A 21,068-nucleotide genomic window follows, 5' to 3' on the forward strand; every position below is an offset into this window, starting at 1 on the left:
ATCTAAATCAGCATCAAGAAAAATTTTATTGACTCTTGTTTGACTCATAAATATTGTTCATTGGAGCTCTATTTACTGTTTGATTATTTTAAAGTTCTGAAGTGTGTGATGTCAGTCTACAATAACAATACCAATACCAAGGTTACTTATTATTAGAAATTCGTTGTTTGTGTATTGCCACTATACATATATCTATAAAAAAAAAGGAGTGAACGATATTGTAGAAGGTCATATTTACCAGCATCCTGTAAAGGCATCTAATATATGATTGTTATGTTTCTTTTCATGGTTTGTATATAATTATAGCAAAATGTTGGTTTGGTTTGGTTTGGTGTTGTTCGACACAGGGACATTAAGTGCGTTATTAAATGTCGATGCAATTGTAGTATAGTGCCTTGCCCAAGGTTTCACCACAGTAACCAACCAGGGTTGATTTGATGATGGGATTCACACACGCACCATTTTAGCCATGAGTCAGGCACATTAACTACTGAGCCATAGCAGCTTATAAATATCTCATTATGGAAGCAGATTCTTTTCTTTATCTCATATAAGATGACATTACTTGGTGTATTTATTACTCACATGTATATGAAAGAAGCACTGTAAGGCATGGAGATATAAGCAGCTTACCCTTTTCTTTGAAGTGGAGAATTTACTACATTTCCTGGCTGTAAAATTAATACAACCTTTTGTCTTTGAAAATCCAAAAGACCACTTTTCAGTTGGTATATGTTGATAAGGCTATACAAATAGTACAAAATACATTTTTTTACATCGATTCATGAGGGAGTCACAAGTTTGAATTCAGTTTGTAGGTTTTACACTTGAGGAGGTTTAATTATGGACTTAAGCATATGGCAACTTCATTCTCAGAAAATTTTATGGTCCACTTTCTGTATTTCCTCCTTGGGGAAGTGTAGTGATTATCAAGCACATAATGTTTGATTTCTTAAAATGCTACTATATACCAGCCCTACTTGGAATACATATTTCTGAATTTAGCTTCAGCATACTTCATGATATACATTCAGAATTAATTGCTATATACTTTGCAAGTCTATAATTCAATACTTGAGCTAACAGGTTACTATACTAAACATAAATGAATTCCAAAGTTTAGCAAAACACGAACCATTACCAGTGCATGTTGAATCTACTTGTTACAATTCAATTGCAGTTTTAATCAAATTGTGGCTGGAACTTATTTATGAGTCTTTACTTATATTAAATGAGTTTAGAGATAATCACAGATTTTGAGTGGAGAACCACTTTGGCCCACTTAATGACAAATGAAGGATCAAATCCAGATCCGAGGAGGGGCTTCATTTACCTTTGAGTTATATGATATGAAAATCCTTATTTGTACCAAACTTATTTTATTTCAGATGAGCGTATGTTCTTCTAAGGATTGTAGCCCTTATCATGTTGGAAGTCTACCAATTTGCTAGCGGTTCCGCCCCATCAGGAGCCTCACCTGCAATCATGATGAAAGCACCACCACCCAACATTGAGGTCATTGAGTTCAACTTGGGGAAAGCTCCAGAGTTGAGAAATATGGAATTGCTGAACAAAAAGTTACAGGATCTTCGAGAATGGTTTCCTCGTCTTGGGGATCATTCACGTAGGCGCTTCATGCTTGGGCTGATACAGAGACTGGAAAGTGCAGATCTTTTGTCTCATGTTGTAAAAATTCTTCAGCCAATCCTTTGTAAAGATTTTACTTATTCCAGAAGCCGGCCAAACCCAAGTTTACAAACAGATTCAAGCACAATGAGCGCAGATCGAGCATTGACCAATGAAAGGGTGGAGGAGTATATAATGACGACATTGAGTTGGTTTCGAAGAAGTAATTACTGGACAAAGGCCAACTATGCATTGGCCTTGTTACAACAGTGTGATGCCCACCTTCTGTATGCAGTAGGTCTAAAGGCTAAGACCTTGCTTGTTGCAGAGGAGAAGGCAGCTTTGAGTGCAAAAGGTAAGACATTGTGGTGGTTGCGGTGTGTCCTTACAGGCCAAAAATGAGGTGTTTGTCCCAAGCACAAATATTTTGAAAATAAGTTGTAGTTTTACCAATTTACTTTTGGAAATGTTGTTCCCAGTCAAATTCCTAACTGAAAATATGGCTGAAGCCCTACTCGCAATCATGGCAAAAATATCACTGGAGACAACATTATTTCTATTATAATAGTCTCAAAAGACCTTAATTAGCAAAAAATAATTTTTAGTGTGGCCTTGTCATTGGATATTGCATTCTATTAATATAATATTGCTAAAGTTTTCTATAAATGGGATGAGGTTCTCTTCAAGTCAGCTTATGTTTTCTATAAATGGGATGAGGTTCTCTTCAGGTCAGCTTATGTTTTCAACAAATTGGATGAGGTTCTATTCAAGTTAGCTTATGCTTTCTATAAATCAGATGAGGTTCTCTTCAAGTCAGCTTATGTTTTCTATAAATGGGATGAGGTTCTCTTCAGGTCAGCTTATGTTTTCTATAAATCGGATGAGGTTCTCTTCAAGTCAGCTTATGTTTTCTATAAATGGGATGAGGTTCTCTTCAGGTCAGCTTATGTTTTCTATAAATTGGATGAGGTTCTCTTCAAATCAGCTTATGTTTTCTATAAATCAGATGAGGTTCTCTTCAAGTCAGCTTATGTTTTCTATAAATGGGATGAGGTTCTCTTCAGGTCAGCTTATGTTTTCTATAAATGGGATGAGGTTCTCTTCAAGTCACCTTATGTTTTCTATAAATCGGATGAGGTAATCTTAGACTAAAGTTTTCTATAACTGGGGTTAGGCTATTTTAAAGTAGGCTAAAGTTTTCTAGAACTGGGGTTAGGCTATTTTAAAGTAGGCTAAAGTTTTCTATAACTGGGATTAGGATATTTTAAAGTAGGCTAAAGTTTTCTATAACTGGGATTAGGATATTTTAAAGTAGGCTAAAGTTTTCTTTAACTGGGGTTAGGCTATTTTAAAGTAGGCTAAAGTTTTCTTTAACTGGGGTTAGGCTATTTTAAAGTAGGCTAAAGTTTTCTATAAATGGGATTAGGTTTTCTTCAAGTATAGGCTAAAGTTTTCTATAAAAATTATGCGGCTATCGTCAGATAAAGTCTAAAGTTTTGTATAAATGGGATTATGTTTTCTTCAAGCATACACTAAAGTTTTCTATAAATGGGATGAGGTTAATCTTCAAGTAAAGATTTTTCATTTTAATAATACATTGATTGCTCAGCAGAAAACACGATTTTCCATTGATGGTTATAAGTTGACTGTGAATCGGAACCTAACTTGTTGTATCTTGGCTAATCATACTTGTATCCAAAGTATCCTCTGAGAGAATAGAACTCTTGCTACTTCCTTCCTTCATCTCCCTTCCAAGACAAATGTAGAAAACAGACTCCCTTTAAATATTCTTATTAAATACAGATTTCTTGTTTTACAAATAAGAAAGAATAAAGAAATGATTTTATTGATTCTGTGATAGCTTTACTAGACTACTGACATGCAAGTTGGTTCAAATGGACTTTAAGGTTTAAATAACATTAATTTTGTATCTTTAGAAACTACCAAACTTGGAAAGACCTTTTGACTCACTTTAGGTCTTTGCACAGAGTCATAGACCCAATACAATCAGTGAGGAATACAGTGGAAACTTTTGTATGTAAAATACTAACATGTAATTGTAGACAGGAGTACTAATCAAGTCCTTTTCCAAATTTTAGAGTTCTTTCTTTTTTTGTTGCCGGTTCCAGTGAATCATACAATGTGGCCAGCATCCAGTTGCATTACCATATGTATTCATTTATAAAAAAAATCCAACTGCAAATTGCACAGACCCAGATCTGCCGCCACATAGTGCAACAGCAGATCTGGGTCTGTGCAGTTCGTTAAGAGTAATCAGTAGAACAAACAAGATAGGCCATGATCTGCAGGCACATTATTTTATGGCAGATCAGGATCTTTATTGTTTGCAGTTTGACTCAACTTATAAGTAAATATATATGACATTTGCAATGAGCTTTGATTCTTTCTTATGATACAAGTTGCGTTGTGGCAACCAAATGTTGTAGTTCCTTACATCTACAGTATTAATGCACATCCTTATGGTAAGAAGAGTAGCTAATTGCTACTTTGGCAAACAGAGGATAGGCATGCCCTTGTCAGTTCATGTGACTGTTTCCAAGCAACCATCCCTGCACTCGGACATCCACTTATGGTAGATGTAGAGTGTGACTTTGCATTTTTTTTTTATGCATTAGAAATGCATGTGCCATTGGATTATCATGTTTTAAAAAGTCATCAGACTTACATGTGAGCATTTAAAATCTCAAATAAACATTACTTACCTATAAACTGGATCCAGCTACACATTGCATGAAGAGAGATCTGCCATTCCATAATGGACTGGCAAATCAGGATCTTCAAAGTTTTTTAGGAATAAGCTCATTAAAACAAACTGATCCTGATAAACCATCATATAATGTGCCAGCAGATCCAGGTCTATGCAGTTTGTTAGGAATAATCAGTAGAACAAACAACATAGACCCCAATCTGGCAGCACATAATAGGATGACTAATCAGGGTCTGTGTTGTTTGGATTTGGATTTGATTTATATGCCAGTGTATACAGTATCCTATATTATATATGATGCTTGGTTTCATTCAGACCATTATGTTTGAGATTTATAATGCTTGAATTTGATTTTAGTGACTAAACACAGATGTCCTTTGTGATCTATCAACCACTACAAGGCATACCTTTGTGCCGAAAATTTCATATTTGGGTTGAGAAGGTATCTATTTTGGAGACAATTCAATATTTTAGTGAAAATACCAGACAAAAGACATTATAGTCTGTGATGAATATTAGTGTTGATTTAGAGTGTAACTATGTAAACCACATGTAGAGTGTTTGGTAGTTTACTGAGATATCTGAAGGTTTGAATACTAATAAAAACTATAATGATGCTTAGAAGTAAAATAATTACTAAAAAAATAATATCTTTTTGATAGATAGACGGTGCCTGAATTGGCCCAAGAAAGTCTTTTGTACTGATCAACATCAGATTATTGGATATGAACCTAAAGCTGATGTTCTGAGTTCTCAGGATTCAAACACTGTTCTGTGTACTTGACAGGAGAGAATGTCATTGTCAACATGTCACATGACAGCATCCATTCTGACTGGTCAGTGACCATGTTAGTCACTAACATGTTACATGGCACAAGAGTAATCCATTCTGACTGGTCAGTCACCTTGTCAATTACTAACATGCCAAAGGTTTTGTTGTAGAGTATGTAAGCTCTTGCATTCATTTTTAATTCATCTTACCCAAGAGTTAGACATATACAAATACAAGAGTTAGACATATACAAATACAAGAGTTAGACATATACAAATACAAGAGTTAGACATATACAAATACAAGAATTAGACATATACAAATACAATGTAGGTCTTGAAAAGGAGAATGCATGCTATTATAGAAATTCAGTATTAACTACTTCACATACATCTTTTGCTAAATCAGTTTTCATTTTTGGTGGGGAAAACAATCGATGAACACTAATGACACTTGCATTACCTTTAAATCCTTTTGAACCTATATGAATTTATATTTGAATTGTAGCTATTGCAACTTTGTGTGACAAAATTAAAAAGGGGAAATTTTGGGCATGTGGAAATTGGAGTCAGGGCTTGTAGAATTTCAGTAAGGGATTGTGAGTTGTTTTTTAAGCTACCAGCCTGGGGCCTGTGCCAAAATATTTTTTTTTTGAGCGTTGATATTGAGTTTTATTTCTTTACTTCACTTAACACTTCCAGACAAGTGAAGAGATTTTGTTTAAAACTCCCTTAGTTTCCTAAGGAAAGAGTTTGGCCTATTCACATACTTTAACATTTCATTTGCTGAAGTCAGTCTTTGGAAATGTGATCAGTTGATTGTGTCCTTCCCTACCTTTTAAACAGTTACAAGTAGAAAATTAGTAATGTGGTTGATAGTGGTGACATAAAAGTCATGCATTGTTCAGCATATAGGCATTTGTTTGGTTTTGGAAATTAATACTTAGAACAGAGGATTTGTCTGACCATAGAACTTACACAAGTTCAACCAACAGGATATAAATTCAAATAAAAACTTAGTACAAGCAGTTCTAAAAATGAAATGACCATGGTGATTTTTAGTGTTAAATTGTTGTCTTTCTAATTTATACATACCTTGCCAGGGGTTGTTGAAAAATAATGGACCCTCCTCCAGGGAGGCATAATGTAAGAGTTAGCTAAGCATGTACATTATACACCCTCCCAATAATACATTTTCATGATATTACGATACGTTGTAGCCAGCAAAAACAGGGTTAAAATATAAATCATGGGGGTTAAACAGCTAGTTTTAGAAAACTGTTACAAGATTTTTTTGTTCTCTTTAAAGTGTACCTCTCAAGTGAATGCCTGGGTAAAAATGCTCCTGTATACATGCTCAGCCTCCAGTTTACTCCAGTTATTACCCCTCCCCCCCATCCATCACATCCAAAGTATATTTGGATGGGGAACCACTTCACTGCACTTTAACTCTGCACAATACTGCTATTCTATTTTGGTCAAATATCAGTATTTTTAATTGTACAGTAAACAGAATGTTATGTCTATACACATTTCAAATGAAATTTATGAAACTCATCAAATAATCATTATCTTCTTGAGCCTTAAAATATTGAAATTATTTGATGAGTTTCAAGAATTTAATTTGAAATGAACACAGAGTGCAAGATTGTCTTGATACTATTGATGCGGCCTTAGATGCTGCACAGAGTCACTGTATTTTGCACATATACTTTTTTGTCAAGTATGTGGTGTTCTTACTAGCTGGTTTAAATTTAAGATGACACTGAATCCTGCCATCACTGGATTATAAATGCTCTAGCTTTCTTCCTTGAGGAATGCCTGGGCTTAAATTTCTAAAGTAAATGTAAGGCATGTAACAACATTCTACATGTACATTTTTTTTATATTAACCTGGCATTGTTTAATCATATTTTCACTTGCATATAATACCACTCTGGTGGCCTAGTGGTTAGAGCATCTGTCTCAGATGCGAGAGGTCGCGGGTTCGAACCCCAGCCAAATCATACCAAAGACATAAATGGTACTAACAGCTGCCTCACTTGGTGCTCAGCTTTAAGCAGTTAGAGTTAGGACTGGTTGGCCTGGTGTCAGAATAATGTGACTGGGTGGGACATCGTGCTACATGTCTGCGGCATGATGCCCCAGTGCTAGACATCACTTTAAACTGCCACACTGCAGACATCTTAGTGATATGACTGAACAATTGTTAAAGCTACATTAAAAATCTAAATCACACACATACACACACTGGCATGTAGCAAATAGTTGCCTAAATGCATTGGCTGAGTACCATATTTGCTGGCCTATTAAGCAATACTTTTTTGCGAGAAAATCTTAGCTTCACCTTATAATCTGCATCAACTTTTAGGCCAGCAAATACACTACATAAAAGTGCCTACTCTTGTAAAGAGGGTGCCTTCAGAAGAGCTTTTTGCTACACTTGAAATGCCCTACTTGACGGGCAGCCATCACAAGGTTTTGATTAATGCTCTCAGGACAACACCATTAAATAAAGACATTTTTTTTCTCAAACACTTCTGCACACATTCCTTGTCTAAAGCATCTGTTTGACATGATCTTAAAGCTCTAATTGATTATTTTGCAAACTTAGCTGCTAAAATGTCAACATTACTTTTCCAACATATGTTTTATCTCACCTGGCTGTAAGAGAGCTTGTGGCATATTGTCCATGCTGAATTGTGTAGTGTCCTTTATGCATTATTTGTCCATCTGCAAAATTGCTTGTTACAACTCCGAAATCCGTTTTTCTGATTTGAGTTTGATAACATTTGAAATATATGGGTTTATATAATCAAGATATTGGATGAATTTTCAATAAAATGAATGAGATCCATGCATATTATTGATGTAATCTTGCATCAGTGCCGGAGCATTTTACCGTTCTCAAAGTCTTATTTGGGATCCAGTTTTTATTGAACTTAGAATATATATTTTTATGATTTAGATCTATGATGATTGCAATAATGATTAAGATCCATGTATATTAATGAGGTGATCTTGCAACCAACATGTATTGCTTGAGTTTATTACCATTCTGGAAGCCATAATTCTGATCCATTTTGGACTTGTTTTCATCAAGATAAATAAAGTTTTTACAAGAGCATGGTCTTCACATATTGATAAGATTAATTTGCAACTCACTGGTCTAGCTTTTTAAAAGCAGTAATATATATTACATCACTATTGCTGAGCTTACACTTTTTTTTCTGTTGAATGCCTTGCCAAAATTTGATGTGAATACATCTTCCTACATAGTGGAGATTTTTCAATAAGACAGTCACTATAAACTGCCACACTGCAGACATCATAGTGATATGACTGAAAAATTGTTAAAGGTATGTTAAAAATCCAAGTCACACACATGCATGCTTTACTATAAAGAAATGACAGTTAAGTTTTCATTCTTTACAATGTGCCTGCATTTTGGTGTACAGAGTACCATATAAAAAAAACAGATGAGCTCACAAGTGACATATTATAACATTATGCATTGTTTACTTGCAGGAAATTTTAATGTCAGATAACTATGTCACGACAGTCTGTGTGGTAGTGTGGCCATAAGTAGCCCTTTTGGACACTTACCCAGACTAACTTGTTGAAATGCACATGAAAAAATCATTGTGCATGTGTAATTCATGGTTAACTGAAATCTTGAACCTAGCTGATCCTAGATGTACAAATAAATGGCTGTGGAAATGCCCCCACCTACATTCCTTTTCAGGATTTTCATACATCACTCTTGAAGTGCTCCTAGGGTCTCACTTCAAGATGATTAGCTCCTGAGGTCTCAGGAGATTATGGGACCAGTCTCTTAAGAGACTGGGAAGGCCCATCCAGCCTCCATCCAATCTGCAACCTCATTTTAAACCTCCTTCTTGACCACTTGCTGAAAAGCTGCAGGGAAAAAGTTCTCTAAACCTCCTTCCTTCCCTAAAGAAGGAGATGAAAACAGACCATGGGACTAAAACCCTCTTCTGCTTTGCATTCCTTTTTTTTTGTTTTTTTATTTTTTGCTCGCTACCCAAATGCTCCAACAGGCACAAATAGGAAACTACATATTTTATATTTACATCGAAATAATTATAAGACAGATCAATTTATTATGATTACGTTATTGACACATCCTCTCCATACAACTACTTTTTGCTATGATGATAAGAATAGTTTTTATATTTTTCCCTTACAAGAATGAACAAATAATTGAATACACATGGAGATATCCAAGCAGAATGCTGTACATTTGTTGGGAATTAAAATCTCTGAGCCTGGGCATCTAAGATTTGAACATTTTCTGCCCTACTATTGATTTCAACAGTACACTGAGGTTTGATTAATTAGGAACAATTACCAAACCTCTGACTTATGATACCGTAATTGGAGCTGTTAAATACAATGCGCCTAGTGTCAGATGGCTTCGTTTGATGGGAACACACCTTTTCCAAGCTGAAACTAACACTATCTTCTGATGCTAATATTTTATAACAGTGTTTACAATGGCCACCGCTTTGATCATGCAGAACATCTGCTGAAGTTAAGTCTTTGTTAGGGAGAGGCCATTTAATTGTGGGAGGGAGCAAAGACATGTGTTTTGAAATGTGTTTCTTGCTCTTTCTTATATAAAAGACACTGTGCCATTCCTTTTCTTGCTTTAAATAATTCGCGTCAGCTATACTATAACATCTTGTATTTTAAAACAAGGCACAATTCCCTCCTTATAAGACATGTGGAATTTGATAGAAAATGTTCAGCCACCGGAAAAAAAGCAAAAGTTGAATGAGAATGATGAGGAATAATTCTTATGATAGGGAAAAGCGTAATGGAAAATTTCAGAAGAAATGGACAAAAGATGGAATGGCTGAATTATGACGAAGAAAGTAGCATTATGTGGTGTAACTGGTGTATGCAATTCGCAAAAACAAATGCACAGAAAACATCCAGTTTATTTGTTGCGGGTTGTTTGAACTAAAAATTGAATCGGTAAACATACATGAAAGCTGTGACATTGTTTTGTGAACAGGACTAGTAAAGATTTGGCAGGAATAGTAAATTTCTCAATATTCTAGTCCTTCTGGCTACAAAGAAATTTGTGTTAAATTCGAGCCCTGTTCACATTAAATGGATATGGTTTTTAACAAAAAAAAGAGTAAGGTATGCACTTGCGGCAGGTAAGTGTTAAAATTACACCCCCCACCAAATGCATATTACCACTCTGGAGATCTGATCCATGTTTGCTTTGTATCATCAAGATATATCATATTGTTAGTACACTTATTGACAAGGTGATCTTGCAGAGCCTCTTAACTTGAGAAATCATATTTATGACCTGAGTTTAATTAGACTTGGTAAATAGACTGATACATATCATCAAGATGTTGGATAATTTGTATTGTGACCTTGACTGACTCTTATATTTACAAAGTGGTCCTTCATCTAATATGGAGATTTTTTTTACTATTATCAAGACAGTCTTTTTTTAATAGGATTTTTGATCAAACTTGGTAAACAGGCCTAATCATCACAATCATGGTTGAGGATGATTATGAGTGAAATTCATGCATATTATTTGATTTGACCTTCCATCTAATTGACTGAGCTTGTCAACAATCTAGCAACTATATTTCTGAATACGTTTTAATCAAAATTTGTTAAATAGTCTTATATTGTGAGGATATTGGATGAATTGGATTATAAGATTTACATATTTTAATGAGATAATCTTGTATCTTATTAGCTGTGCTTGTTACCACTCTATGGACCAAATTCCAATTGAACTTTGCTCCACTTTAAGTTAATATTATCAGGATATTAGATGAGTTGGATTTTGAGTGAGATTTACGTATTTTAATGAGATAATCTTGTATCAGATACAGCTGTGCTTGTTACCATTCTATAGACCGAATTCCAAATTCCAATTGGACTTTGCTCCACTTTAAGCTTATACATGTATTATCATTGTTATATAACAAGTGAGTTTCCTATCTAGGTGTAGACACTATATTTCTTGTTCAGTTTCTGTAAAACTTGGTAATGGGGTTTATGGCATTAAAAATGCAAGAGACCATGCATATTTAATTATGATGTTATCTGCAGAATCATTTTTTGTTTGTTTCTGAGGATAAAGTAAAATGGGTAAAATCAGCGTGATATAAAATTTGGGAGATTGTAGGCCTGAAAATTTTGTTTTTGATGCACTGGTCCACACATTGATCCAGCAACTTAGTGTAATAGGCAAACATTTACATTATACTTTATTGCTTATGTATACAGTGTATATATAAACTAGTTGACACATAATAGAGTTAAAAGGTTGAATTCCTGTAGAAACAGCCATGTAAAGTTTTGCAGACATAACCATTTTTCTGGGGTTTTTTTTGTTTGTCTTGTCTATGTTTTGTATTTGCCTTTGAGAAAGACTCATTAAGAGTCAAAAATGTTCAGCTAACTAGATACTAGTTTTGCACTGTTTGTAGTCAGTTTATTACATTTATCTTAATCAATCTCTGACAAACGCGATCCCTTGCTGGATCCAGCAGTGCACTTGAAAGGATTGTTATTTGCCATATGATTTCTATTCTTTTTATATATATATATATATATATATATATATATATATATATATAGGATATCCTTTTTTCTTCCTTTATTCTATATTGTCATGATAGTTGTTGTTCAGAGCATTTTTGTAAATAAGCAACTTGACATCATTGTTATGTCATTCTTTTCAGCCATTTGCAACACCTGCAAGCAAAAACACTTTTGGTAAGAATGTAGAAATCAATTAAAAAAATCCATCAGTCTCTGACCAGATAAAAGAAAAAATATGACTAAAATAGATTTAATAAAGGTCCTATGCAGTATGATATGAAAGTGTTGTTGTTGTAGGGTTTAATGCCATTTTTCAGCACAAGATAGGCTATACATGGTGGCTAGTATAAATGGTGGAGGAAGAACCCAGGAAAACCCAGGAAAGAACTACTGACTGACGAGAAGCTACTGGCAAACTTTCTCACCTATCCACATTGGCTCAAACGCAAGACTTGAATCCACACAGACAGGGGTGAGATAGCAGTGATCCGTAACAGTGAGTGCTTTAGACCACTCGGCCATTCGGGGCCCCTGTTATGAAAGTGAATAAATATATTGATACAACGTATAAAGTGATCCATACAAATTAAAATGACCAATATAAATTTCCTATGGCCATGTTATGCAAATTTATCAGTGTATTGATATGATGCATAAAAAAATGAAGGGGGGGTGGGTGGTGAAGGTAATTTTTGTGGAATAAGAAGTTGGAATTGTTAATGTCTGGCTGTACAGTGCGTATGAAATAACATTCCTTCTCTTGTTTTAAATATTCATTAACAGTAAATGATTTGTATACGGGTGAAAGGTTTAAGTTTTATCAGTCAGTGTGATCATGAACTACCATATTAAGGCATTTGAAGGTTTGCTCACCAGTTACTTGATTGGCATTGATTGACCATGTTTTTATCATCAAGCCATTGAATGTACTTAAGGCCCTTTTTGTCCAAGTCAGTAGTCTTCTATCATGATATTTCTTTCCGTTTATGCATATATTGGTTGAGGTCCATCATTTATGATTCATCATTATGCAGTATTCTGAGAAATGAGAGGATGTATCGTTACAGCTCATAAAATATTGCACATGATGAATGTGTATGACAAATGAAAAGGAAAACAAATTACCAGAAAAAGCACAAATTTTGCTTTCTTTCTCTCCAAACAAAATTACCAGTAGTCAGAGCAATGATAAATTGTAAACACATTCTAAATAAATTTAAACAGGTTTTACATGGCTCTTACTGATTTATTTTTTTTATGAAGAAAACAAGTGATTCTTTTAGAAACGTTTGGTGCTATAGTGTCAAATCGTACACACTCAGTACCACTTCGTAATTCAATATAGTAGACTGGCACCTGCGGTTTAAATAGATTCTTTGTTCAGATGAAAGTTTTCTTTGCACCTTTGGTATTTACATACTACTGACATTTTTGTTGGATTATTTTTCAAGAGACTTTTTCAATGTAAGTGGCCCTTGTCATACGTGCAGTCATGTACATGTGTATGTTTTATTTTATTTTGATATGGTTGATGCTCTTAATTGCTACCTCATTGTATGTTTTTGCTGTGTGTGTGTTTTTGTGTGATTTGGAATTTTAATGTAGCTTTAAAAAAAATTCATTCATATCACTACAATGTCTGCATTGTGGCAGTTTATAGTGATGTCTAGCACTGGGGCATCATGCTTAATTCAGACATGTAACATGATGTCACGCCCAGTCACATAATCCTGAAACCAACCAGTCCTAACACTAACCTCGATGAAATTAATTGTTGCTTTATGAGAACATTAATTACGATCTGTGAGTTTTAAGCTTGTTAAACTTAATTCCATTATTATTTTTTTTTAATCTCTAAGATAATAGCTTGGCTGATGTTTCGAATAATGGCGTGGAATAATTTAAGACATAAAAATTGGGATCAATTACCATATTTATGTTAGGATGATGCATATTATGGCGGGGTTTCCCTGAGCTAGTGTATTGTGTAAATAATGTACTGTATACAGATAATGGGTAATGACATTGCTTTGCTCAGCGTTTGGCTGGTATTGTCAGTTTCAAAGAATAGGTTAATTGGTTCTTGGTAAAATTGAAAAAGTTTAATTTTTTTTCATTGAAATTAAACAATTGAATTTAGAAAAGTAAGTTTTAAAAAGAAAATATTGTTATTGTTAATTTCACTTCATTAATCGACAAAAAATGGTATGGTATCTAGCAGCTGAATGCAGTATTTAGGGATATCATTATCGTCACTGTGAGTCAAAAATTTTGACTGTCTTGCATTCTGTGTTCACATCATTTTATCTTTGGCTTTAATATACAACTGTACCAGGTTTCAAAGTACCAGTACTAGCTGCATTTCTCCCATGATAAGACCAGGATGCCAGGCTGGTGGTCTTATTATTAGATAGTGATATTACATTCTAAGTAAATGTTTGGCAGATTTTTTTAAGAATGTGGGATGGGTTTATTATCAGGCATGGGCTTTTCATCAGATAAATACAGTAGTACAGTTACATGTAATACTCCTTCTTCCAATGAAACTTTTGACTTCTTTTTTGAAAGAATGAAATTCAATATTACTCCATCACATTTAATTCTTCTCATTTTCCATCATACATGATAGACATGTTTGCTTGTATATGACAAACATGCAGCTGCAAAGAGCATACAGACCAGGATCTCCTGCTGCATAACGTACAAGCAGATAAGGGTCTGCTGTCTTAGCTTAAATATAGCTCATATAGTTCTAGCAAGAAAAACATCTGCAAACTCAGATCAATACCAGCACATAATACAAAAGCCAATCATCATTGTCATGCTGATATTTACAATAAATGATGGGCATTACGTATTCATTAACATGTGTATTGCATATTTACAATAAATGATGGGCATTTAATATATTCATTAACATGTGTATTGCATATTTACAATAAATGATGGGCATTATATATTCATTAGCATGTGTATTGCATATTTACAATAAATGATGGGCATTATATATTCATTAGCATGTGTATTGCATATTTACAATAAATGATGGACATTATATATTCATTAGCATGTGTATTGCATATTTACAATAAATGATGGGCATTACGCATTCATTAACATGTGTATTGCATATTTACAATGAATGATGGGCATTTAATATATTCATTAATATGTGTATTGCATATTTACAATAAATGATGGGCATTATGCATTCATTAAAATGTGTATTGCAATGTAATGATAAATCCATCATTATCGAAAAAAAGTTTTTTTTCTGTTACTCGTCCAAAGCATAATAAGCAAACATGAGAAATGTGTAGAAATTAATTCATGACCAAATTATTTAATCACATTTTCTTTGTCTATTGAAATGTTAACATGTTGTTATAAATTAGGACCATGTTAACATTTCAGTAGACTTGTAATTTTTGGATAAACTGCAAATGTCTGGTTTGTAATGAGTAGATCATTTCTAGTATGTGTAGAATTAATTTGAAAAGGTATGTTCTCCTATAAAGTTGTAGCTTTTAAGTTGTTGTTTGGCTGAAACCAAAGAGATGACATCAGATGTGACACTGAGTCATTTTAGGGGGACACATTCCCATGGAACCTTTAATTGTGCTACAAAAGTGTCTACTGAAGTTGAGTTGCAGCAAAGTAGTTTTTGTCGTCAAGTTTTGGGGTTATTACTGGCATATATTCCACTAGTTTTATTTTTACCACTATGTAATCTCATTTATGGTTGATGTACACTGTGCAGTGGGAAGAAGTAATAGAGTCCTTTATAATGGGGTACAGAGCTAATATTTGTGTCAGACTAAAAATGTACAAAAAAATCGTTTTGTGTTCAGATTATGCAAAAAAATTAATTTTTTTAAAGCGCTGAGTAGAACTTCTGTGTTGCACTGTCCAAGCTGTATGATAGCATGTTTGATCAGTACAAACTGTGCTATCAGTTCAAGCTTCAGGTCTTTCATTTACATCTGAAATGTTGTAGTATTTGATCTATGTTAGAACATTCACTAAGACAGCCATAAAATAAAACATGCCTGAACCGGCTGATTAAGATTCAGTGTCATAACACAGGTGTTTTGTTTTGCAGTATTCACAGAATATGCCATCAAATTTTAAAAAGCAACAACATACAACACAAAAATTCCGGACCAGGGAGTTATACACAGTTTATTATATAGTCATCCTTTTCTCAACATTCCGGAGAAATCCGTCAGCATCTGAAATATTGGAATTGTTATGTATTTTGTATTTCTGAAGCATGGAAGATTTATATAATGTTGTTGCTATAAAATTATATGATTTCAGATGCAGACCATATATATGAAAGTGTCAATGCCATCAAAGCCTATAAATGTGATCATTCTTCTTTGGTCACTGTATTGGGGGATTTAAATTTGGAGAAAATAATATTGGAGTCCATATGTGTGAACCATCTTGATAAAAGCACTTAGTTAATAATGCAATATACATCATAATGTAATTTTGAAAAGTAGAGATGGGTTTAAATCTAGTTCAAAAATTTATGACGCAAACTAAGTGTGTAAAATATCAATCCACCAGAAGCCTGTAATCTTTCTCATGCATTCCCTTTGACCCCTTGTAAGAGAGTCACTGATTCAAAGAAATGCACAAAAATGTGCTAGGGACTTCTTAATGTATAAAGCTATTATACAGTTAAGAGCAATCTGGGGACTCTTTATAGGACTACAAGTACTGAAATCTGAAGAAAGACAATGTTTCTTCTTCTATTACAGTATCAGGGATTAAAACATTATTTGACTGACCAAAAAGAATGGCAGTATTTTATAGACAATAAAGTTAAGCTTGGATTCTAATCTTTTGTCCCATTCTGATGTTTTGATGACATATTTCTTATCATTGTATCTGTATAATCTAGGTACATATTCCAAAAAATTGGCTCATGTTGAATGGGATTAAAGTTATGGAAGGAAATGGCTTTCAAGACTTCATTCATCACATATTTTGGAAGTCTACCAATTTCCAGTAGCGCATGTAATGTCTGACTACAACTCATACCTTAATAGTAATATTGCATGTACTGTGTATACTCAGTTAGGCCAGTCAGATTAAAACCATCATAAACCTACATATGCTTTCACATAATGTGCCAGCAGATCAGGATCTATGTTGTTTTGTTCTACTAACGAAGTTCATGGATCCAGATCTGCCAGCCCATTATGTACCAGCAGATCAAAATCTCTGCAGTTTGCAGTTTTACTTGACTTATAAGCAAGTATTATAGTTATACTTTTCAAGTTAGCTCTGTCATAACATATTCAATAGCATTATTCAAACTTGTATGTTCTAGGTATAGTAACATACGTAATGTGCTAGGTATAGTAACATACTGTATGTGATAGGTATAGTAACATACTTTATGCAATAGGTATAGTAACATACTATTTGTGATAGGTTTAGTAAGATACTTGTGTGATAGATATAGTAGCATACTGTATGTCATAGGTATAGCAACATACTATATCTGATAGGTATACATTAATACCATACTGTATGTGATAGGTATAGTAACATACTGTATGTGATAGTTATAGTAACATGCTGTATGTAATGGGTATAGTAACAAACTGTATGTGATAGATAAAGTAAGATACTGCATGTGATAGGTATAGTAACATACTGTATGTGATAGGTATAGTAACATGCTGTATGTAATGGGTATAGTAACATACTGTATGTGATAGGTATAGTGACATACTATATGTGATAGGTATAGTGACATAATGTATGTGATAGGTATAGTAACATGCTGTATGTAATGGGTATAGTAACATACTGTATGTGATAGGTATAGTGACATACTATATGTGATAGGTATAGTGACATACTGTATGTGATAGGTATATGAACGTACTGTATATGGTAGGTATAGTAACATACTGTATGTGATAGGTACAGTAACATACTGTATGTGATAGGTGTAGTAACATACTGTATATGATAGGTATAGTGACATACTGTATGTGATAGGTATAGTAACATACTGCATGTGATAGTTATAGTAACATACTGTATGTGATAGGTATAGTGACATAATGTATGTGATATGTATAGGAACATGCTGTATGTGATAGGTATAGTAACATACTGTATGTGATAGGTATAGTAACATACTGTTTGTTATAGGTATAGTAACATACTATATGTGATAGGTATATATTAGTACCATACTGTATGTGATAGGTATAGTAGCATACTTTATGTTTAGGTATAGTAACATACTGTATGTGATAGGTATAGTAACATACTGTATTTGATAGGTACAGTAACATACTATATGTAATAAATATAGTAACATAATGTATATGATAGGTATAGTAACATATGGTATGTGATAGGTATGCATTAGTACCATACTTTATGTGATAGGAATAGTAACATACTGTATGTGATAGGTATACATTAGTACCATACTGTAGGTGATAGGAATAGTAACATATTGTATGTGATAGGTATAGTAACATACTGTATGTGATAGATATAGTGACATACTGTAGGTGATAGGAATAGTAACATACTGCATGTGGTAGGTATAGTGACATACTGTATGTGATTGTTTTTCATTAGTAACATACTGTAGGTGATATGAATAGTTACATACTCTATGTGATTGGAATAGTAACATGCTGTAGGTGAAATACTACTGCAGTGTTTCTAGTGGCTACCATTTACCTATAAATTCTCCTAGGACATGTACATGTTAATCCCTTTGCAAATAGAGCAGGGGTCATTCAGGGTAAAAATGCATTACACTTAAAGGTTGTTTATTTAAATACATGTGCAAAATTATAAATGAGCAAAATATGCAAGAACTTATTCTCACTTCACAGTAAAGATGAACTTATAGACATTGTATTACATTAAATAATTTTTGCAATTATAACTGGTGTGTAATTCTGAAATTGCTTCCAAGTGCAAACAGGTTTACACTGAATGGCCTCTAACCTTTTGAAGCTGCTAGATGCATAAATCTTAGTGTTTTAAGTATTGATTCTTGTATCTTTTTTATGTATAAATCAGTAAGAATACAATTTTCAGGATTAAATTATTAAAGGTGTTTAGAATTGCATTTAAGACATATTTACATGGTATTTCAAATGTGTACCTACTACAATTGCTTGCCGATTACCTATTTGCCAACTGTTCATGTCAGACCTCAAAACTGTGTGATATTGTACATTTTATACTGTACATGCCCACATAACATGTGATCTTGTTCATTTTATACTGTATATGCCCACATGACTTGTGATCTTGTACATTTTATACTGTACATGCCCACATGACTTGTGATCTTGTACATTTTATACTGTACATGCCACATGACTTGTGATCTTGTACATTTTATAGTGTATATCCCCACATGACTTGTAGTCTTATGAGTTACACTGTATATGCTCCCATGACTTGTGCATTGAAGAATTACTAAAGCAAACACTACTCATATTCATTTGAGGCTAACCAGTTTATTATTCATTTCTTAAAGCATGAGATGGAATTACAAATTTATTGACACAATATTTAATGCACAAAGTGTCATTACATGTTAACATCTTTTACCGTTCATGTCACAATGATACATTGTCATGGTGATGTCATGCTCATGTATTTATAGTTCTTTTTGATTGAGTTGTCAATTACAGCCAAAATATGAAAAATTTCTTCTTAAATTACCATCTGTCTGATGAATGTTATCAATAATTCTCCCGCATACAGTAGAGTTTTAATTTCTGATTATGTTTTGTACCAGTAGCAACAACAGGATTGTAGATCAGATTTGTTTACAGTGTAATTTAATGTGATGTAAGAGTTTTCTTGGAGACATGTGCTGGTGTAAAGATTTTGAGTTCTCGCAATAATATATAACAATTAAGTACTTATCTGTTATCAGTATGTACTATATACAACACAAATTTACTTTAAAGATGACAAGTAAATATTGTCCCCCTTTTGAGTGGCCCCCTTAAGAATAGCCATTTTCTGTCAGTCCTTGCTCTCTACCAAGAGGCCACTTCTTTCATAAGATCAACTTTTTGATGCAGGACGATGTTCTTTGGCAAAGGTGGGTGGGTGGGGGTTTATGCAGACAAACTTCATACTGTATCAAGTTTTTTCAGGACTTTTACTAGGACTCCTTTGGGCCTGTATAGTCATATCAAGTGTAGCCATTTCATCATGAGATATTTTTCAATGATCATTTTCTTCCATTTTATTCACCTACTTTGAAAACTTTTCTTTTCAGTTGATTTAAGTTTCCCAAAACCATTAGCTCAATGGCAGTTTCAAAACGCTTTTCCACTCAGATTATCTCTAGAATTATTTTAAATTAAGACTGAAACAGTTGAAATTTAAAATACCTTTCATTTATTCATTTGAATCACTTTCTGTCAAGATTTATTTAAAGGTCTTTTCATTTGGAATAGGTGCATAACTGTGACATTCTACAGTTTTAAATTTGTCAACTTTTTAACTTGAAGGTATTTTATGAACAGCATAGAACAAATACAGAATTATATCTGAATAAAGATACTGAAAATTTCTGGTCCATATTGTAATGTTTTTATTTCAGCTTTTATTACCCTCCGTTTTCAGTAGTGACATCATCTAGCAAGTACAAAGACGTTTATTTTGGAGATGTGTAATCAATTGTTTGGTTTAAAAAGCTAATTGTTCATCTTGAATGTCAGCTCCAAAGCTGTTTTTGAGTTCTGGTCCAGTTTTCATACTTTGAAATGTTTATCTAGACAAGATCTCATTATTTTAATTATTCCCATCATTAGATTCTATTTCTTGAACCGGGACACATGACATAAATTGCTGCCAAATTTACAACCAAGTTGAACACAAAGAACCATAGCTTAAATGAAATATTAGCTATAAACAATGTCATAACAGTGCTTGCTTTGCAGCCTAAAAACATGGAGAAATAATCAAATCAAACTGCGTGAATTAATGACTCATTGTCTTTCCTGTATTGTCTCAGGTGAAATGCAGATTGAAAAACCCAACACAGAACACACATTGTATATTTATTTACAAAATATACAATCAATATTGTATTGTTTCTGTAAAATCCAGTATGCACTTTGTACTCTGTTTTGTATGGTATATACTCACATTAAGGTTCTGCAGATAACTTTGACCCCATCTTCTATCACACAATGCACTTACAGATCAGAGTTTGTTTTATTTTTATAATCAAAACAAACTGCACAGACCCAGATCTGTGAGCACATTATGCAATGACAGATCTGGGTCTGTTAATTTTTCAGTTGTATCT

General features: G+C 33.5%; 1 protein-coding gene across 2 annotated transcripts in view; it reads left to right on the forward strand.

Moving 5' to 3' along the window:
• Positions 1-21,068, forward strand: part of LOC149803356 (F-box/WD repeat-containing protein 10-like) — an 88,860-nt gene that overhangs the window by 13,561 nt on the left and 54,231 nt on the right. For both annotated transcript variants that reach the window (XM_089953057.1, XM_089953058.1), the window contains exon 2: positions 1,389-1,981. In XM_089953057.1, the coding sequence (XP_089809183.1) occupies positions 1,426-1,981 (556 nt within the window). In that variant the 5' untranslated portion in view covers positions 1,389-1,425. The remainder of the gene's footprint in view (positions 1-1,388; positions 1,982-21,068) is intronic.

Source organism: Sinohyriopsis cumingii, chromosome 3 (genome assembly GCF_028554795.1).
Source record: "Sinohyriopsis cumingii isolate HCF-2022 chromosome 3, ASM2855479v2, whole genome shotgun sequence".
NCBI lineage: Eukaryota > Metazoa > Mollusca > Bivalvia > Unionida > Unionidae > Sinohyriopsis > Sinohyriopsis cumingii.